Source organism: Cryptotermes secundus, unplaced genomic scaffold (assembly GCF_002891405.2).
Source record: "Cryptotermes secundus unplaced genomic scaffold, Csec_1.0 scaffold2444, whole genome shotgun sequence".
Taxonomy (NCBI): Eukaryota; Metazoa; Arthropoda; class Insecta; order Blattodea; family Kalotermitidae; genus Cryptotermes; species Cryptotermes secundus.
Genome location: NW_019723340.1, coordinates 520,542 through 539,520, shown reverse-complemented (window position 1 = coordinate 539,520; position 18,979 = coordinate 520,542). Strand labels below are relative to the sequence as shown.

The window sequence follows — 18,979 nt, the reverse complement described above, 5'->3', positions numbered from 1 at the left end:
TTCGATTTATCATTTTCCCGCATCTGTCGGTTGGAATTCTTGGTCCCCATGAATGTTAACCCCGCATTGATCGTTTTTAAGAAAGTGCAACTCCACACAAATGTTAGTAAGCATTGGTAGTAGTAAAAGCGGTTGATGTTTTTGAAACGTGGTATAGCAAGTTGCAGTACCGTCAAAATGTGTGGTATGCGACCGTGAGTGTGTCTTACCTGCAAAACAATGAGCGTGAGCGATAAAGGGATGCTGAGAGCCTTCCAGCTAGGAAAACTTTCCTTTATGTTAGTGTGAATCGTGTGAATCAACTCAGTTCGCGATTTTGCCTGGTTGAGTATACAGTCCATCACGTGTTTGATCCTCGATGTGCTTCGTATTATTGTTAGTGTCATCAACAATTTTCTCCCACATGGCGTTTCCTGTGAAAAAAGTTCAGACTTTAGAAGAACAACTGCGCATTATAGAAGAGGTGGAAAAAACCCCATCAGAGAAGAGGACTGACGTAGCCAAGCAACTAGGCCTGCCACCATCAATCCTAACTTCGATTATCGCAAAGAAAAGGGAGATCAGAGAGCTGGCTGATAAGTGTGGTATGTCAGCCAAGAAGAGGAAGATGGACAAGGAGTCTACCTACAGCAAGCTGGAAAATGTCCTCTTTGCCTGGTACCAGCAGGCCCGAGCATCAGGCATACCTGTGGATGGGCCCATCCTGCAGGAGAAATCCCTCAGAATAGCTTGAACAATCGGGATTGAGAAATTTTCAGCTTCAAATGATTGGATCTCCCGCTTCAAGCAACGCCACGGCCTGGTATTTAAGAAATTGGCCGGGGAGAGTGCTGCTGTGGACATCAACACCACGGACCTCTGGTTCGAAAGACTTCTGGAACTGCTGGAGGGCTATGAGGCTCGGGACATATATAATGCAGATGAAGCAGGCCTCTTTTTCAACTGCCTGCCAGACCAAATGCTGGCATTGAAAGGAGAGGCCTGCCATGGAGGAAAAAGTGCGAAGGAGCGACTCACGGTGCTGCTGTGCACAAACAGCGATGGGTCAGACAAATGTGTACCCACTGTTATTGGAAAGTCTGTGAAACCACGGTGTTTCAAAACTGTAAAGAAGCTACCTGTGACTTACTATGCCAACTCGAAAGCATGGATGACATCAGAGATTTTCAGAGGCTTTCTGCATGCTCTTGATGCGTCATTCAGTGCACTAGGCAGGAAAATCCTCCTCTTTATAGATAATTGTGCAGCTCATTGTCCAGATACATCTTTGATGAATGTAAAGGTGGTTTTTTACCCTCCAAATTGCACAAGTGTCATACAGCCTCTTGATTTGGGCATGATCAAGTGCTTCAAGCAGGTGTACAGGAAGCAGCTAGTACAGAGGGTTGTATGTTTGACTGACACAGGGAAAGAGGCCCAGTGCAAGATCAACATCCTGTGTGCCATTCACCTTATTGTTTCGGCATGGCAACAAGTGACCCAGCCCACAATCCAGAACTCTTTTGTGAAGTGTGGCTATGTGAATAATCAGGAAGGGTCAGACGTGACAGAGGTGGACAGAAGTGGTGAGGATGATGTCACGCAAGCCGAAGACTGGGTTTGGCTGGGGGCAGGCACCACCGGTGTGGACTTTGACGCCTACATGTCGCTGGACCAAGAGCTCATGACATGTGGTGTGCTGTGTGTTGAAGAAATGTGTGGTGCGGTGGGAAGTGGAAGTTGCATGGAGGAAGGGCAAGGTAATGGTGGTGAAGATGATGATGAAGCCGAGTCCGAACCAGTGCCCAGTTTTATGGAAGCGCTTCATGCATTTGAGTCAGTGAGAGCGTTCATATATGCTCACAACATCACCGAAAGAGACCAAGCGAACATTGTTAATATTGAAAGATTATTATTCAGCTTGAAAAGGAAAGGTGCTACTAAACAAATGAAAATTAATGACTTTTTAAAAAAGTAGTAACTCAAATTGGACTTGACAGTGGAAATATTATCACTGGTTTACGTTTTTTTGATTTAGTTAATACATATAGGCAAATGTGACCGTTTTCATTCATTTTATATAGGCCCACATGTATCATTTTCCCGCAACCATTGTTTTTTTTTTCAGGACCCCCGACTAAAACGATGAATCGAGGTTTCACTGTATATACAAAAATGTATTGGAGGCTTGTGATGTAGATGTAGTATTATTAATGTTAATCTGAAAATGATATGAAAGTAACAGTATTAAATTTTGTTGTAGTCAGCAATTGATTTTGGTATTGAAGATATAGTGTATATTACTTATTATTTAGTCGGTGCCTCACCTTACAAAGTATTGTCCATTCTGTAGGGAATGTAAACAACGACTGATTTGGGGATGTAAGATTAAAGTCAATGCAAGGGAGGGAGTGGGGAGGTAGAGATAAGGTGTATGCAGAAGTGATGGAAGGGGGTATGTCTGTATATTATGTTTTGTATGTATCAATTATTACATCATATATAGGGTTAAACATTTCGATAAAATTATCATTCAATTGCAAATTTAGTTTGCTGATTTCGTAAATGTGAAATCTTTCATATGTATCCAAGGTTCAGCCTTTGTTGCCGATATAATCATCATCAGTAATCTGTCAGATGACAGGTCCACAGTCTCTTCCTAAACAGTTCCTCCACGTAATGCAATCTAGAGCTTTCTCCTTCTCCTGCCGATATATAGAACTTCGAATGTTTTCTCTATCTTATTATATTCATGTGTGGTGTCCAATATATGTTGAGCAAATTTGGAGCTTTGTCTGTTATTTTTTATGTCTCGTGTGTTGTTCTCTGAATCTGACCTTAAAGGTACGTATGTCCAGTCTGTCCTATACAGGGTGTCCCAGGAGGAATGTGCCAAACTTCAGGAGGGTGTTCCTTATGTTAAAGTATGCCGATAACCCAAAACACTTATGTCCAAAGTTGAACGGTTACGGAGATAATGGCCAGAGAAGTGTGAAACTTTGACAGGTGTTACACACTTGTTGATTACCAAATACATATTAAAACTGGCAGGAACATGTGGTTTGTGTAATGTTAATAATGTATGTAACATCAAACTAACTTCTAAGTGACATGAAGCCATTAAATTGAACTACAAAGAAACTCACACGCCATGTCATAGTTGTCCTTAGGGTTCCAAGCACTATACATGACACATGACTGGCAAGCGCTGACGTAACATGGCTGACTGCGCATACTGGTATCAGCTGACTACATAACTATATTAAACGTACATTGATGGAAAATCTCTTTAATACACTTAAATACACTTAATACTTAAATACACTTCGAGATGGAATCCTTCAACCGGGAAAACGCCTTTGGTATTCTTCAATAGCAGCATGTGCATTGCCACTGCAAAATCCATACACAAAATGCATATCACAATATTCCAAGTGTGAAAACACAAAAGGCATTTCAGCAACTCCGCACAATTAACCTACCACCCATTCGCAACGCGGCCGCAACGTATCCTGAGGGGAGCACATAAGCTTACGGCTAGTGTGAATCACCACACTCAAGGACAAACATAGATAAGACATGTCAGCTGACAGGTACAGTGCGTGGACCCGCCAGAAGACCACACTTTTCTTGGGCCATTATCTCCATAACCGTTCAACTTTGGACATAGGTGTTTTGGATTATATCGGCATACTTTAACATAAGGAACACCCTCCCGAAGTCTGGCACATTCCTCCTGGGACATTCTGTATATTTTAATGGACAGTCAGAACACTGTAGTTGGTAAACCCCACTAATATTATACATATAATTTTTGTCATCATTTATTTTTAACAGATGTTTTATATTGTTTTTTGTCTTATGTGAGATACCAACTTCAGTATTCTTGAAAAGTTTTGTAATAATCTGATTTCATGGCCGAAATAGGTAAAGGTGGTCCATTTATTTTTCTGCATAGTATTTTTTTGTGTAGGGTTTTTGTGTTAGTTGTATGGTATTTAGTGGGTAGTTATTATTATTTAGAATAGTTCTAACAGTGTTTTCTTCTATATTTTTATTGTTATGCGAAAGGGGATATTGATTCAATCGATTAATGAGAAAGTTTATAGCAGCTTTTTTGTGTTCAAATGGGTGACATGAATCATTGTGGATGATTAGATCAGTAGTTGTAGGATTTTGATAGATTTCTAGTTGTAGGTTTTCGTGTGTTTTTTCGATGGATAAATAAAAGAAACTGATCTTATTATTTATTTCTTTTTCTATTGTGAATTAGATATTAGGGTGGATATTGTTGAATTCATACAACGTATTTTCAGTGTTAGTTATATGGGAATTATAAATGATTAAAATATCGTCAGTGTATCTATAATGATCTACTATTTGGTATTTCATCAAAATATTAGTGATAGTTGTATGTTCGAGATATTGTATAAATACCTTGGCAAGAATTGCTGAAGTTGGTGCTCCCATGGCAAGACCTTCATTTTGTTTAAACCATTTGCAATTATGTTCAATATAATTTTGTTCTAACATTATCTTTAGCAGGTTATTAATTTCAATTTTTGTTTCATGTGAAATGTTTTGATTCTTAGCTATAATGTTTTTAACAATATTGAAAAGTTCCTTTATGGGGATATTGGTATACATATTTTCGATATCGAAAGAACACATTTGTGTATTGTTATTTATGTCAATGAGTTGTAATGAGTGTGCTAGTGTACTAGTGTTTTTCACATTAAAAGCATTAGGTAGTTGTATTGTATTTGTTAATATTGTGTTTAAGTGTTAAGCTAGATTATATGCAGGGCAGTTTGTCCAATTGACTATTGGTCGTATGGGTTGTCCCTGCTTATGTAATTTAATAGTGGCGTATGTGTGTGGTGCGTGGGGATTCATGTTTATATACACAAAATATAGAATATTCCAATTTGTCCATGGGAACGCAACAAAATTACAAAAACCAGGGACTGACTTGATGATGTAAAACATCAGTTGAAGAATTTTATTCTTGTTTTATACCATAACTTTTGTTTTATATAATCTAATTTATTGTATTTTTACATCGAGTATTTATATAATTAATAATAATGTATCCAATTTTACTAGTACTGCAATTCAGTGATGCATATATGTTAACCATGTATTTGCCTGATGATGGCTATTAATAGCCGAAACATGTAGCAGAGCCAAAACTAGGCACTGATCTTGATATTAGTTGTGTTGTGACGGTTGTAATAAAGAAGAGGACTACTTGTTGCTTGTTTGGCCTAAGCTTTGATCCTAAATATGGGGGCTGTATGTTCCTCTGAAATGTTTTTCTTCTTCTGCCAGTCTGCACAGTGTCACATCCCAGAAAATAATATGTTTCTTACATTAAGAAGTTTGTACTATATTTTACCTGAACTGTCTGTAACTTAATAAAGCCTGCAGTTGTTACTGTGAACTGTTCCAAGTGTTTACATGACAATTGTCAGAAATAAGAGCCTTTGGTTTTGTGAGCATGAGGTCTTCTTTATCCATTAAGCTTATTAGTAGCCTGGAAACATTTTATGTTCAGAGAAGCAACAGTTTGCTGAAATATTTTACTTGAAAGCATATTAGTTCTTATTTGAATGGTGGAAAGAATTTAATATGCAATTTGTAATTCATTATGCTCTCCCAAGTTTGGGACCATATTGTAATAGTACTGGTGCTGAATGCAAGTACTTCATGACCAGGATTGGAAGAAATCATGACTAGTGCAACTAGCACTAGATTAATATTGTAATTGTACTTAATACTTGTTATGTAGTAGGTGGCTGTATATTTTCTTCTGTAGTTTTCATTACTTGTCATGCCTATCTCTGCATGTGGAAAAATGTTAACAACTACCTCTCTATACATTCAGATTCATAGCTCTGTGGTCTGTGATTTGTAGCTGAACCTTCTACCTGTTTCCTCTTTCTGCTCTCCCAGCCTGCTGCTAGTGCCATGCCTTCCCCTCGTCATTTGCACAGTTAGTCTGATCAGATGAGAGTCTTTGAAATATTATAATGTGTACAGTATTGAAATATTATAATGTGTACAGTAATAGAAACATAACATAATATTTAACTTGATTTTTTCTGTTCATATGGGAAAGCGCAATGATTTAATCATTGCACTATATATTTTTTCATCATTAGTCTGTGTAAGGCATTTCTGAAGCTAGGTTTTTACAAGAGTTGTCTGAGTGTGGGTTAGTATAAATATCTGTTAAGAGTGTATGACATGTTTCTGTCAATCCTCAGTACTTTACAAAAGTGTTTCCCAACTTATGGTTTGCGGACCACTTGTGGTCTGCAAATGTCTTGTGGATGGTCTTCTTAAATTTCTGTTGAATGTATTTCTTTTGAACCACACATTCTTTTGTGTGTTTTTAACTGGCATACCTTTACTGTAGCATTTGTTTGTAAATCTATTTCATACTTGAACATGTATCATGTTTTGGAATATTTATGTCTCACCGTCAGTTGTCACTGTATTCTTGATGTCAGTTTGGCTTGTCCACCACCATTTCACTGTATTGTCACTGCCCTGTTCTCTTTGTGCACCTTGCACTAAACTAACTTGCAATTTGCAGTGCTGTCTGCATCACATCCACACTCCACCACTCCTAAGCCCAGATTGAGGCTGTTCTCTTCTTGCCTGGTAACTACAGTTTTATTCATGTTTCAACTGCGAGAATGTTAGGGTGCTAATCCAAACAAGGCAGTCCTCCATGTTTCTTAAAGAGTCCAGAAGAGAAGGGGAAGGGGGAGTTTTGATATGTCGAGAAAGAGAGGCCTGCGCAGACCCCTCCCCAATGTGCTCAGCTCACATGATAATATTTCCCAAATTTGTAATATGCAGATGTTGAAAATAATTTTGGGAGTAAAACATAATTAATCATTTGATTCTCCAAAAGACAAAAACATGTGTAATATATTAAAAAGTGGTTAAGTAAAAATGTATGCAAGTAACTACATTTGTTAAAACATAGCTAATGACATAGATAAATGTAGTAAATGTGATTATCTGTAGGCCTAGGTAGGGCTTTTCAGATGGTCCATGGAGCTCAGAAGGTTGGGAAATGCTACTTTACAATATGTTGTGATAAAGTAGTTTATAGTGATGGTAATTCTGGTAAAAGTTTCACTTGTGTTGATCCTTAAGTAATCATGAAAGTGCATTATGTTACATGGAACATGACCAATAATGGAATCTTATCCATTCAGTTTGCATTACTCTACACTCCATAGTGACATGTGAAAGCAGTAATTGATAACTAATCTAATTCAAATTCTGAAGAAACAACTTTTTATTTAAAAAAATTATTAAAATTGGTCATGCATTCATTGTTAGTTTATATCAGAAATGCAGTTGTTTACACGTCTCAGAGCTTCATGTAGATTTTCTTACGTTTTGTTAAGATTAGTTGTAGGTATTCAAGGCATTGTAAAGATACTTAGTTTGCAAACAGTGAAACTTAATATTTATGTTCTTTAGTTGTTTAAAAGTTACGTTCATAAATATGGTGACCCCACATATATCTTCAAATATGTGGATGTTACTGGTTTTATTTTTGTAATTACTTTTTTGAATAATAGGATAGCAGTTTTAGTTTTCATGATTGAAATGTCTTTTGTAGCATACAGTCTCTGCCAAGGTAAGACAAGATTAAAAATGTGACTGTTGTCATGGTAGAATATAGTTAATTTCCAATATATAATACTTACATTTACTTTTGGGAGTGCAGATAATATACCATGCCAACTTATACCTGGGTCGTTCCAGCTTCATTCGGCCAAGAACCAAACTTACTAGTCTAATTTTAAAATAAATTATTGTCATATAAAAAAAATTCAATTGTTACAGTATTTCATGGAGCGTGACCCTTTAAAGTAAAATTTTAAGTTTAGATAATATTTTAAAAGTTTTATTATGAGCCTCCTCAGATTAACATTCTGTGAAATGAATGCTCTGTTTTGGAAAGAGCTACTAAAGTTAAAAAATTGGTTGTCTCTAACTATTCTTTTCGTTCAAAGAATAATATATAATTAACTTTTAGTACATGACATGGAATTCAAAACCATTGGTCAAATTGGGCTGGTATGCCCCCGCAGTCTACATTAAATTGTAGAGGTGCATGGATGCTAGATGGATGGTAGAGTAAAGCTTGCTGAAATTACATACGCATACTTTGTTTTTATCTTTCTTTGCTTGCCATTCAGGGGTGGAATAAATTACAGCAGTATCTTGAGAAAATCCATGTGTTTAATGATGTTTTCAAATAATATCGAGAATTATTATTCTCAGATATTTCATTTTATTCTTTCATGACCCTTGGTTTATCTGTGTGCATGCATTTTTCGCTGCGGGAGAATACAGTATTTTTTGAAGCATGTAAGTAGAAGTGCTTAATAGTGTGAGTGTTTTAATGTTTACTGTATCCAATTTTGCTGTGGAATGTGGAGCATAGATCTATGTTGTTAGAACACATGATCTGGGGGTTAATTTGTTCTGAGGGAGGGGGTATAGAAAAAGTATTGGAGAAAAGTAGTTGATTTTTGTCATATTCAGACACTTTTTGCATGTTCAAAATGAATTGAAATAATTTTTAGCTCTTTACTTTGTACATGTGCTTTATACGTAGCACGTCCACAAAGTAAGTTTCCCATTCATCCCACAGCTAGCAAACCTTATATTGCGCGAAGCGACTGTGCGTTCGTGATAGAGCAATGACGTAGCATGGTGCATGCAGAAACGGAATTTCCTGCGTTCCCACAGTAGCATCATTGCAGCTGTTGAAGATGGAGGCTCTTATTCCAACTCCCGCCAACTGTGAAGTGCGGTCAGTGATAAAGTTTTTGAATGCACAGAGCATAGCACCGATCGAAATTCATCATCAGCTGTGCTGGGTCTATGGGCCTAACGTCATGAGCAAGCAGATGGTGCGTCGCTGGTGCAGACAGTTTTCAGCAGGTCGACAAAGTGTGCATGATGAGAAGCGCAGTGGGCGGCCATCCATCATTACAGACGACCTGGTGGAGCTTGTGCAGGAACTCATTATGGAGAATCATCACGTCACAATTGCAGAACTCAGCAGTCATGTCCTGCAGATTTCCAGCTCCTTGTTACACGAAATTGTCACAGAGCACCTGTTGTTCAGGAAATTGTGCACCAGGTGGGTGCCAAAGCAACTGACACCAGAACACAAAACAATGCGCATGGAATCAGCATTGACCTTTTTGCAGCGGTACCATGATGACAGCGACGAGTTTCTGGACCGGATCATCACAGGTGATGAAACTGGATTGCACACATTACCCCAGAAACCAAGCAGCAGTCAATGCATTGGCGTCACAGTGGATCTCCCTGTAAGACGAAATTCAAGCAGATGTTGTAGGCGCGGAAAGTGATGTGCACGGTATTCTGGGACAGACAGGGCGTTCTCCACATCAACTTCCTGACCAGAGGTGATACGGTGAATGCTGAGCATTACTGTGAAACACTGCAGAAATTGCGACGGGTCATTCAGAACAAGCGGCGCGGGATGCTTAGTGCCGGTATTGTCTTCCTGCATGATAAAGCTAGGCTGCACACGGCTCAACGGACAGCAAGTCTCCTGCAGGAGTTCAGCTGGGAGGTGTTTAATCATCCACCCTACAGCCTGGACCTCGCTCCCAGTGATTTCCATCTTTTCCTACACATCAAGAAATCCCTGTCCGGTGAGCATCAGCGTTTTGAGAATGACAGAGAGGCGGAGATGGTTGTCACACAGTGGTTCCAATCCCAGGTGGCAGACTTCTATGACACAGGTATTCAAAAGTTGGTCCCACGGTATGACACATGTCTCAATTCCGGTGGCGATTATGTTGAAAAATAGCTGAACACTTGCTGTATATGTTGCAATAAATATTTCCATGAAATTGTGTTTTGTGTCTGTAAACGGCCCCAGGGAAACTTACTTTATGGACGAGCCTCGTAATTGCCTTGTATAACATGTTATGATCAGTTTGATTTGATTTGTTTGTTATGATCAAGGAAACACTGATCTCTGCATTATATTGGGGTGGAGTTCATTTTCAATTCTTCATGCTATGGAGAATTATTTTCTTAATATTCTTTGTCTAAAACACCTTTGGGGGTATGTCATACCTTGAATAGGTAATCTGATGGAAGAAAATTCTGTCATGTTCTGTGAGGTCCTCAGTATGGTGCGTTTGTTTCCCATTATATGTAGATAGTAGTATTTAGTAGATTTCTAATGATGACAGCAATCTGCATCATTAGCTGATGATACACACTCAGAGATATTATAAACAAAGAATGCCATCTATGTAAATGTGTGTGTGTCTGTGTCTGTGGTTCAGAAGACATTTTTTATTTCAGATCTTAGTATTTTTATGCTAGACGGGTGATCAGTAACTATGAATACAGTATCTTAAAACTTCATGTATTTTACTTGAAAATTTAAAGAAATAATATCAGTTATATTTCAAATTATGTAACAAGATTATTCATGCTTATTTTATAGAATACAGTTATACATTATGCGGCTCAGACTGGATGATCAAGATATTGGTATTATTATGGGTATTGCATCATTTTTAGTGTACATTCCTTACATTATGATAAAAGATAGGCTTATGTTATCATCCTATCCATGCGTCAGATCATCTGTACTTTTTCTGAATTAGGTAACACATTATAGCATATGGAAAGCCGTTACTAAGTCATGGCACAGTAAACAGCTTATCAGCATGACAATGATCATGCATGCAACAGAGGAACATATCATGTCTACAGTGACGTCACGCAACAATAGTAGAGCTGCGGGAAGCGGTGTTGCCATGCAGTCTGTCACCAGGCTGACAGTACTGCTGCAAGGGAACCCGTGATACCATGCCACCCACATCCACAGAGTAACAGTGTTTTTTGTTGGGTCTGCTCTGGGGCTACATCGATTGACTCTCAGTGGACCACACAGCATTATGTCCCAGACTATGGGACTCTTTATGCACTTGGGAGTCTGGAAAGGAGATTGCAGGTTAACACTAAGTAGGGAAGTAGGTGGAGAGAATGGGAGTTGGATGGAATGGGCTGAGGATTATGTCCAGTCTTTGTTAAAAAGTTTTTGAGAGTATGTCATATCTTGAGTAGTCAGCCTAATGGACTAAAAGTCCTGTGCGTTCATTGAAATGTCTGGTATGGTTATGTTAGTTCCAGTTATATGTTGAACATAGAATCTCGTAACTTTTCTAATGGTATAATGATGTACATTATCATCTGAAACTGATGCACACTCAGAGGTGTTTCAGACACAGTATATTAGCAGTATTAACCTTCATATTCTCCCATGAAAGTGTGTTCATCATGCAGTTAGTAAGTCAGTTATTTGGTTAGGTAGCCAGTTGATTGATTGGTTGGTTGATTAGTTGTGTGTTGTTTCTGAGTTTGTATTGTGGGTTCCAGAACATAAGGCAGATTACGATAGGGGTTGCTTTGGGGTAGGAAATTCTTAAATATTTTGAATGACTAATNTTAGAGCATGAATCCGGTTTCTTTATTGCCACACCTTGTATATTCTCTCCATATTTTATAATGAAGGTACAGCTATCCCTGTAACAGTCAGTGGAAGCCCATAGGGTTGTGAGACATCGATGCTCCCCGGATAGCATAGTCGGTATAGCAACTGGCTACAGGCTGGACGACTGAGGGGTCAGAGTCCCTGTAGGGTCCAGAATTTTCTCTCCTTCAAGTAGTCCAGACTGACTCTGTGGTCTACCCAATCTCCTATCCACTGGGTACTGGGGGATCTTTCCCCGGCGGGTAAAGCGGGCGGAGCGTGAAGTTGACCACTCATTTCCAGCTAGTGCCAAGGTCAAGAAAATGTTTATCTGTACATCCACTCTCCCATACACCTTTGTGGTGAAGGACTTATTAGTTAAGCACAGGAACAACTTTATCATTATCATATTGAGCCGTTTCCTCTGCTACCATTTGTGCCTTCTGTCTGCTCTGGTACTATATGTACCACTTTCACCGTCTTACAGTCTGCTACCACAGCACCATCACTCTCTGGCACCTTTCGGCTCCGTCTACCCTTCCTCAATCGGAGGGGGATACGTTGCTCCGTCATACGGCTCTCGTGCTGTGCTCGCACGCTCCCTAAGTTAGAGTAAGGGATCCAAGCTAGCAGCGTGGTAAATGTAGTTACAAATGATGGCAATCAATATATTAACAAATAACAGAATTTAATATACACAACAGAAATTAAACAGAACAACTGAACTAACTACACATTTACATGCTCGCACACAGCGGCATCTAACTCGGGCAGAATGACCCATATTTACTGGCGCAACAGTTTGCCTTGGTTGCATGAAAACATAACTACTACATTATAGCCGGGCCACAGGCTGAGTCTAAATTAAATACATAATATAAATTATAAAAACAGATTTAACCAAACTGGTACGAGTCGCCGCCGTCCTACAAACCCAACGACGGGCGACCGCGGGCGATCTCGTCGGCCGCGAACCAGCCCAGTACTTGCCGAAACCAAATTTGGACTCCCAGCCGAACAGGAATTTGACAGTCGCTCCGGCTGGCTCGGCGCCGCGAGCAAGGCCCTATGGATCCATAACCAGAACTGAACTCCGAACTCGAATTAACTTCCAAGCAAGGCTCCCAGGAGTAGAAAGGAGGGGAGAGGGCAATACCACGTGACCCAGTCCCGCATGGGGATGGGATGGGGGATAAGTTTAAGAACCTCAATCAAGGGGCTGGAAGCCCATGACGTCATACCGGAGCCACTGCATGGCTCAATATTTTGTAATTACAATACCACAGTTTTTGCCTTTCCATCATGAAGATATATGGAGGAATGGATATAAAGATCCACGCATTCTTTACCTTGGCACTAGATCGAAATGAATGGTCAGCACTATACCCTGGCTGCTTTACCCCTGGGGGAAGAGCCTCTGGTACCCATTGGTAGGAGGCTGGATGGGCCCCAGGGCCAGTCTGGATGACATTGAGAGGAGGAAAATCTTGTCCTTACTGTAATTTGAGCTCTGACCCCTTGGTTGTGAAGCCCATAGCCAGCTGGTGTACTGGCTGTGCTATCCTGGCTCTGTAGGTAGAAGAACAATATTAAAATTGATTTTAAACAAATAAGTGGGAGGGTGTGGATTTAGTTCATTTGGAGCAGAATAGGAACCAATGGCTGGTTCTTGTAAACCTTCAGTTTGCATAAGAGGCAGAGAATTTCTTGGCAATGAGGTCTGATCCATGGAGTCAGCAAGTCAGTTAATAAATATGATTCTTTGATTATTATTAATTTATATGGAAATTTTAAGATTTTCATGGCAGTTATTGTATTGTGGCCTTCCGGTTGTGACACAATGCAGTCTTGTAGGCAGATACTGATATTTCAGAGGAACATGCCCCTCCCTTGGTTCTTAGTGACCACCTTCTTTGCAGCCTGCATATATAATAGAATCAGTTCCTCAACCTACACATTTCAGTCCTGAAGAAGGAGGCAGGATGTCCTTCCAAAACGTTCATACCCACCTACAAGACTGCATTGTGTCAGAACCCAGGAGATCACAATCTTGAGTATTATTATTTTATTTTATAATATATATGTTGTAGTAAACTGTACATGACTGATTTAAAAACCAGTGTCCTTTAGAAATAGATGCAATAGAAGTAGTTAATTTTTATTTGTGATTTTTGTCATGCAAGTCAAAGACAGTGGGTAATAAATCAGTCACAATTAATTATAATAAATGGCTTATTTCAACCACTGTCTTATATGTTAATTTTTTATTTTTTGTATACTGTGCATAATTGTGCAATTTTTCTCTTTTCAGGCGACAATTTAGGGTGCTTTGGTGCAAGTAAAAAGAAGAAAGAGACACAGCCTGTTCAGCAGAAAGAAGCAGCTAGCACCAGTCGAAGCACCACCCAAAGAACAGAACCTGTCAAAGGGATGGAGCTTCTGTGGCAACCTGAGGTATGAGATCTCGCATCAGTAGCAGAAGTAATCATAGTTGCTGTTAACTGATCAAAATAATAATGTGTCTTTCTTGCAGTTTAATTTTGTTTACAATTGAACATCCTTTAAATTATACACACTCCGTCCCAAGTGCAAACAATATATATTATATGTCTTTGATCTTGTTCTCTTCTACACTACATGTTTCGGCCTCTATCGGCCATCATCAGGTGTATACTCTTAACGTTGCTGCCACACTGAAACCCAGTCTAAAATTTAACATTTAAAAAACACATTGTTATTTTTTTTCTGTTTTATCAACATCTACCTCGTTGATATGTGTCTGGTTTGTAGATTATATTGCACACGTCAAATTTTCCTGTAGTAGCACTATAAAACCTTTAGTTATGATTTTAAAATCCTTTAAAATTTTCTCTAAATTTTAAATTTAGAATTTAAAATTTAGAGAACATTTTAAAGGATTTTAAAATCATAACTAAAGGTTTTATAAATTTAGAATTTAAAATTTAGAGAAAATTTTAAAGGATTTTAAAATCATAACTAAAGGTTTTATAGTGCTACTACAGGAAAATTTGACGTGTGCAATATAATCTACATACCAGAAACATATCAACGAGGTAGATGTTGATAATACGGAAAAAAAAATAACAATGTGTTTTTTAAACGTTAAATTTTAGACTGGGTTTCAGTGTGGCAGCAACGTTAAGAGTATACACCTGATGATGGCCGATAGAGGCCGAAACATGTAGTGTAGAAGAGAACAAGATCAAAGACATATAATATATATTGTTTGCACTTGGGATGGAGTGTGTATCATTTATCGTGTAGAGTGCAACAGGATGCTGAGATATAATATCCTTTAAATTAAAACTTCAAGAAGGTTATTGGTTGCGAATATTCTCAATATTCTGAGTTAATTATATAATCACGATTGATCTGATCTGATAATAAGCTCTTATTGAATTGTTGGAAAGCTTTTTGATGCTGAGTTTTTATTTATAAGTTTAAATAATTAAAACTACTGTGACAGGATATTGAGGATTGCTGGAACCATTGAAATATTGAAAAGACCCCCGTTACTAGGTGCCAGCAAGAAAAATCCATTCTGGCCACAACAGTCAAGGTCCTGTTGAGAATGATGTCAATTAGGTGGTCTGTTATGAGGCTGTATAAGAAAACACACCAAGTGAGTGAGAGTTCTAACACTTCTAGTCAGCCTTCCACCAGGGTGCAACAAGGAACTAAGAAGAAGAGGATGCCAGATGAAGACTTTAGGAAGAAAAGGATGGAGAGCAGGAGATGGCAAGCACTTCACTACATCCCTTTCCTGAACATCACTGTTTACAGAAGATGGGATGACTCCTTGGATCTTATACAGAAAAATGACCCATAGTAGTTTGTATTTGAATGCTTAGTCACACCACCATCCAGCAAACAAGTAGGCTGTGCCCTCCAACTTGGCATACAAAGCCAAAAGCATTTGTAACCAGGAGAGACTTCATGCTGAATTGGACCTGACTTAGAAGATTTTCATGAAAATGATGACAGCATGAAATAGGTTTGTTATGCCGTTACACCTTAGGAGCAAGTCAGAACATGGAGGACCCCATAATGGTGACCTTTATGTGCTTCTTCCAAATATCTTAACTTCATCAGCTGAGTGCTATCCAAGGATAAGATCGAGACAGTAGACATCTCAGCATCCCACCAAGGAAAGTCTTTAGTTTCCTTTATCTCTTGAAGGATGACCCAGGCCAGAAAATAATGGGCATATATAGCATCCCCTGTGAATGTGGAAATGTGTATCTTAGACAGACTGGTTGTTCCATCAGGATCATGATTAATGAACATGACTGTCATGTCGGACTGTATCAACTGGAGAAGTCAGTCATGGCAGAACACGCCATCAGCCTAGGTCTTCATATTATGCTCAGTGACACCAGTATCCTGGCTAAGAAATCCAGGTTAAGGGACCAGTTTATGGGGGAAGTGATAGGAATTGAGCTCCATGCTAATGAAATGAAGAGGGAGGATGGGCTCTCCCATAATAGGTTTTGGAAGGTTGCTGTTTACACCATAGTATGTATTTATTCACTATGAGATAACCTTAGACATAAGATGACCCTCTTACACAGTGGAGAATTTTTGGGAACTGTAATGTTATTAGTTATTTAGGTAAAATTCTCAGGTGGAAGTTACTATTATGAACGTAACTTCTTTTTCTTTGTATTCATTATCACTTTCAGGGTCACAGAATGTTTTTCTGGTAGAACTTGGACCTAATAACTTTCCTCCATCCCAGCTCATTGGCCCCCGGGATATTGTAAAATTTGTTGTAAAATGTTCATTCAGTGTGTCTTACAACCTAATTTAAAGTTGACATCATATGTGCCTCACGTGAATGAAAGAATCTATATATCAGAAATGTCTTGCTTCCACATGGTCTTCCGTGTTCACATCATGTGATTTATTGTACTTCTGTTTACTGAGTGTATTTATTATGAATGAGGATATTTTGTCAGTTGCATTTAAATGTTCATTTAGCACTAATATTGTATTTTGTCACACAGAGTTTGGATTGATAATTGGATTTATTGAATGCCTAAAACTCGTAACTACAAATAATTATAACAGTCTCACTTATTACATGCTCTATAGTTTACTAACTACAACACACATAAAGTCTTCTGTTTATACACTAGTAGCTAGGTAGTAGCTCCTAACAGTGCAACTCAAGACTGGACTGCTGCTGAGTCCTTGTTATATGGGCTTAGTGCAGACCAAATAGAAAACAGTGCTTCCAGCAGTTCTCTGTTGTGTGCTTACTCATTGCTGCAGGAATGTGTTTACCATGCCACTGCCCAGCAACAGCTGCTTTTTTTCGTTCCTCTGTTTTTGGCTTTCTGCTGTCATGTCACAGTATCAAGTCAATTTTTTTTTGCAGTGAGCATGAAGGATCACAGTGCATCTGCAAACTAAGCCACATTTGATATATATTATAATTCAGAATATTTCTGCTTCAGGCATGATTCTCTTTAGCTGAATGACAGTGAAGACTGATATATGGGTGCATGTTTTGTGGATGTTGTGTCATTAAGCAGTGTACCTCAGAAACGGCCACAGCTCCAGGGTACACGGTTTATAAAGTTGTGTGCCAGTATTACAGTAATGTTGATGAAACTCGAGATGCTTTTTAAAATATTTTAATGTTAACAGAATACTGTATGGATTAGTTTTCCTTGTACTGATGCCCTGAGAATTTTGTCAGAATAAGTAATGATTACATTCTTATAATGTATGAAGGTCAGTGGGGCTCTTTTGTAAGTAGTGCAGAACTTTGAATACATGTATGTACAAAAAACCTTGGTAATGACCATAAAAAGCCATCAGTGAACAAGTACAGTATGAACAGCACTTTGATAAGACAAGGTCTTCGGCAGATGAGGGAGGGTTTTGAGGCATGTGTGGAATAATGAAAATTATACTGTGCACCACTGTAAAATATTGTGTTGTATGCAAGGAAACGGTTATATAAGAGTGTATTATGAGTTCTTCTATGGGAAATCTAGTGTTGCTGCTGCTTTCCGTTGTTTGTCAGATTGTTGATTTCATACTTTGATGTTATAGGTTGTACAGTCGTATCTTTCTCTGCTGCAAAGTTGCTCGAATCCTGAAACTTTAGAAGCAGCTGCAGGAGCCCTACAAAACCTGGCAGCCTGCTATTGGCAACCAAGTATTGAAATCCGGGCAGCTGTCCGCAAAGAAAAGGGGCTTCCAATCCTTGTTGAATTGTTACGGATGGAAGTGGACCGTGTTGTCTGTGCAGTGGCCACAGCCTTGAGGAATCTAGCCATTGATCAGCGCAACAAAGAACTCATTGGTATTTTTATGAAAGTTGTTTACTTGACAGTAGAAGTTTTAAAGTGGTATCTGTAGTTGCTATTTAGTAGAATCACTTTTACCATCACAAAAAACCCTGTGTTATAATTTGCTTACGAGAAAAGTAAAGTAAAGCTATCCCTGTAACAGGCCGTGGAGGCCCATAGCGTTGTGAGATGTTGAGGTTCCCACATTTTCTAGACAATCGGCTCACAGATGGTGGTAAGGTTGTCAGCCTTACATGCCAGCTGCCCTTTACCCCCAAGAATATTCCTGGTACTCATTTCTGTTAGAGGCTGAGTCAACCTCAGGGCCATAGTGCAGCTGGAAGAATTAGGTAAATTGAAAAAATCCACTTCATCGGGATTTGATTCCATGACCTTCTGGCTTGTAGCGTAGTACCTCAACCAACTATGCTACCATGTGCCCCCAGAAGTAGAGAAAGTAATACTCGTGTTGGTACTCGTGAATATTTTGCATATTTATTAAGCTTTCACACACAGTGGAGGTGCAGTGTAACAAGTGTGGCTTATTACAGGAACATAATCATACCCAGGAAAATTAAAAAATAAACCAGAACTTTCAGTATGTTAATGCTATGTATATGGAAAAATCTTATAAAATGAGAGCATTTTTTTCCACAGAACTTTTGTCGTAATAAGTCATAACAAGGGATTTCTAACCAACCACAACTTTACTGCATGACTTTTTGCATAAGTTGTAGTTTAAGTTTTTCTTCCCAAACTATTTATAGCTGGTGCTCTATATGGTATTGTTAAACATACCTGGCTCTCTCCCTTGTTCAGAACAGAAAAGAACATATTCCCAACTCTGAGAACTGTATGTCTGAACAAGGATTTTTTCCTGCCCTGAGGCAGAAGTGCATAGCATGCAGAGCCATTGTAATTTGCTGTAGAAAAAAATCTGCCAACTGTCACAATTAAGAGAATATAAAAACATGATAAAATCTTCACAGTTCAGGGTGTGCCAAAGATGTTGAGAGAGTTGAATTATTTTCCATTACTTTTGTGTCAATGTTAACCACTTCAAACAACTTAAGAAGTGAAGAAAGTTGTCTTCTGGGTTTAGGCACCG

The 18,979-nt window shown here is 38.7% G+C and overlaps 1 protein-coding gene across 3 annotated transcripts in view; it reads left to right on the top strand.

Annotated features, from left to right (window-relative positions):
• The window catches only part of LOC111861883 (catenin delta-2), a 113,901-nt gene that overhangs the window by 51,461 nt on the left and 43,461 nt on the right, over nt 1-18,979 (top strand). For all 3 annotated transcript variants that reach the window (XM_023846823.2, XM_023846827.2, XM_023846828.2), the window contains exons 12-13: nt 13,860-14,002; nt 17,633-17,885. In XM_023846823.2, the coding sequence (XP_023702591.2) occupies nt 13,860-14,002; nt 17,633-17,885 (396 nt within the window). The remainder of the gene's footprint in view (nt 1-13,859; nt 14,003-17,632; nt 17,886-18,979) is intronic.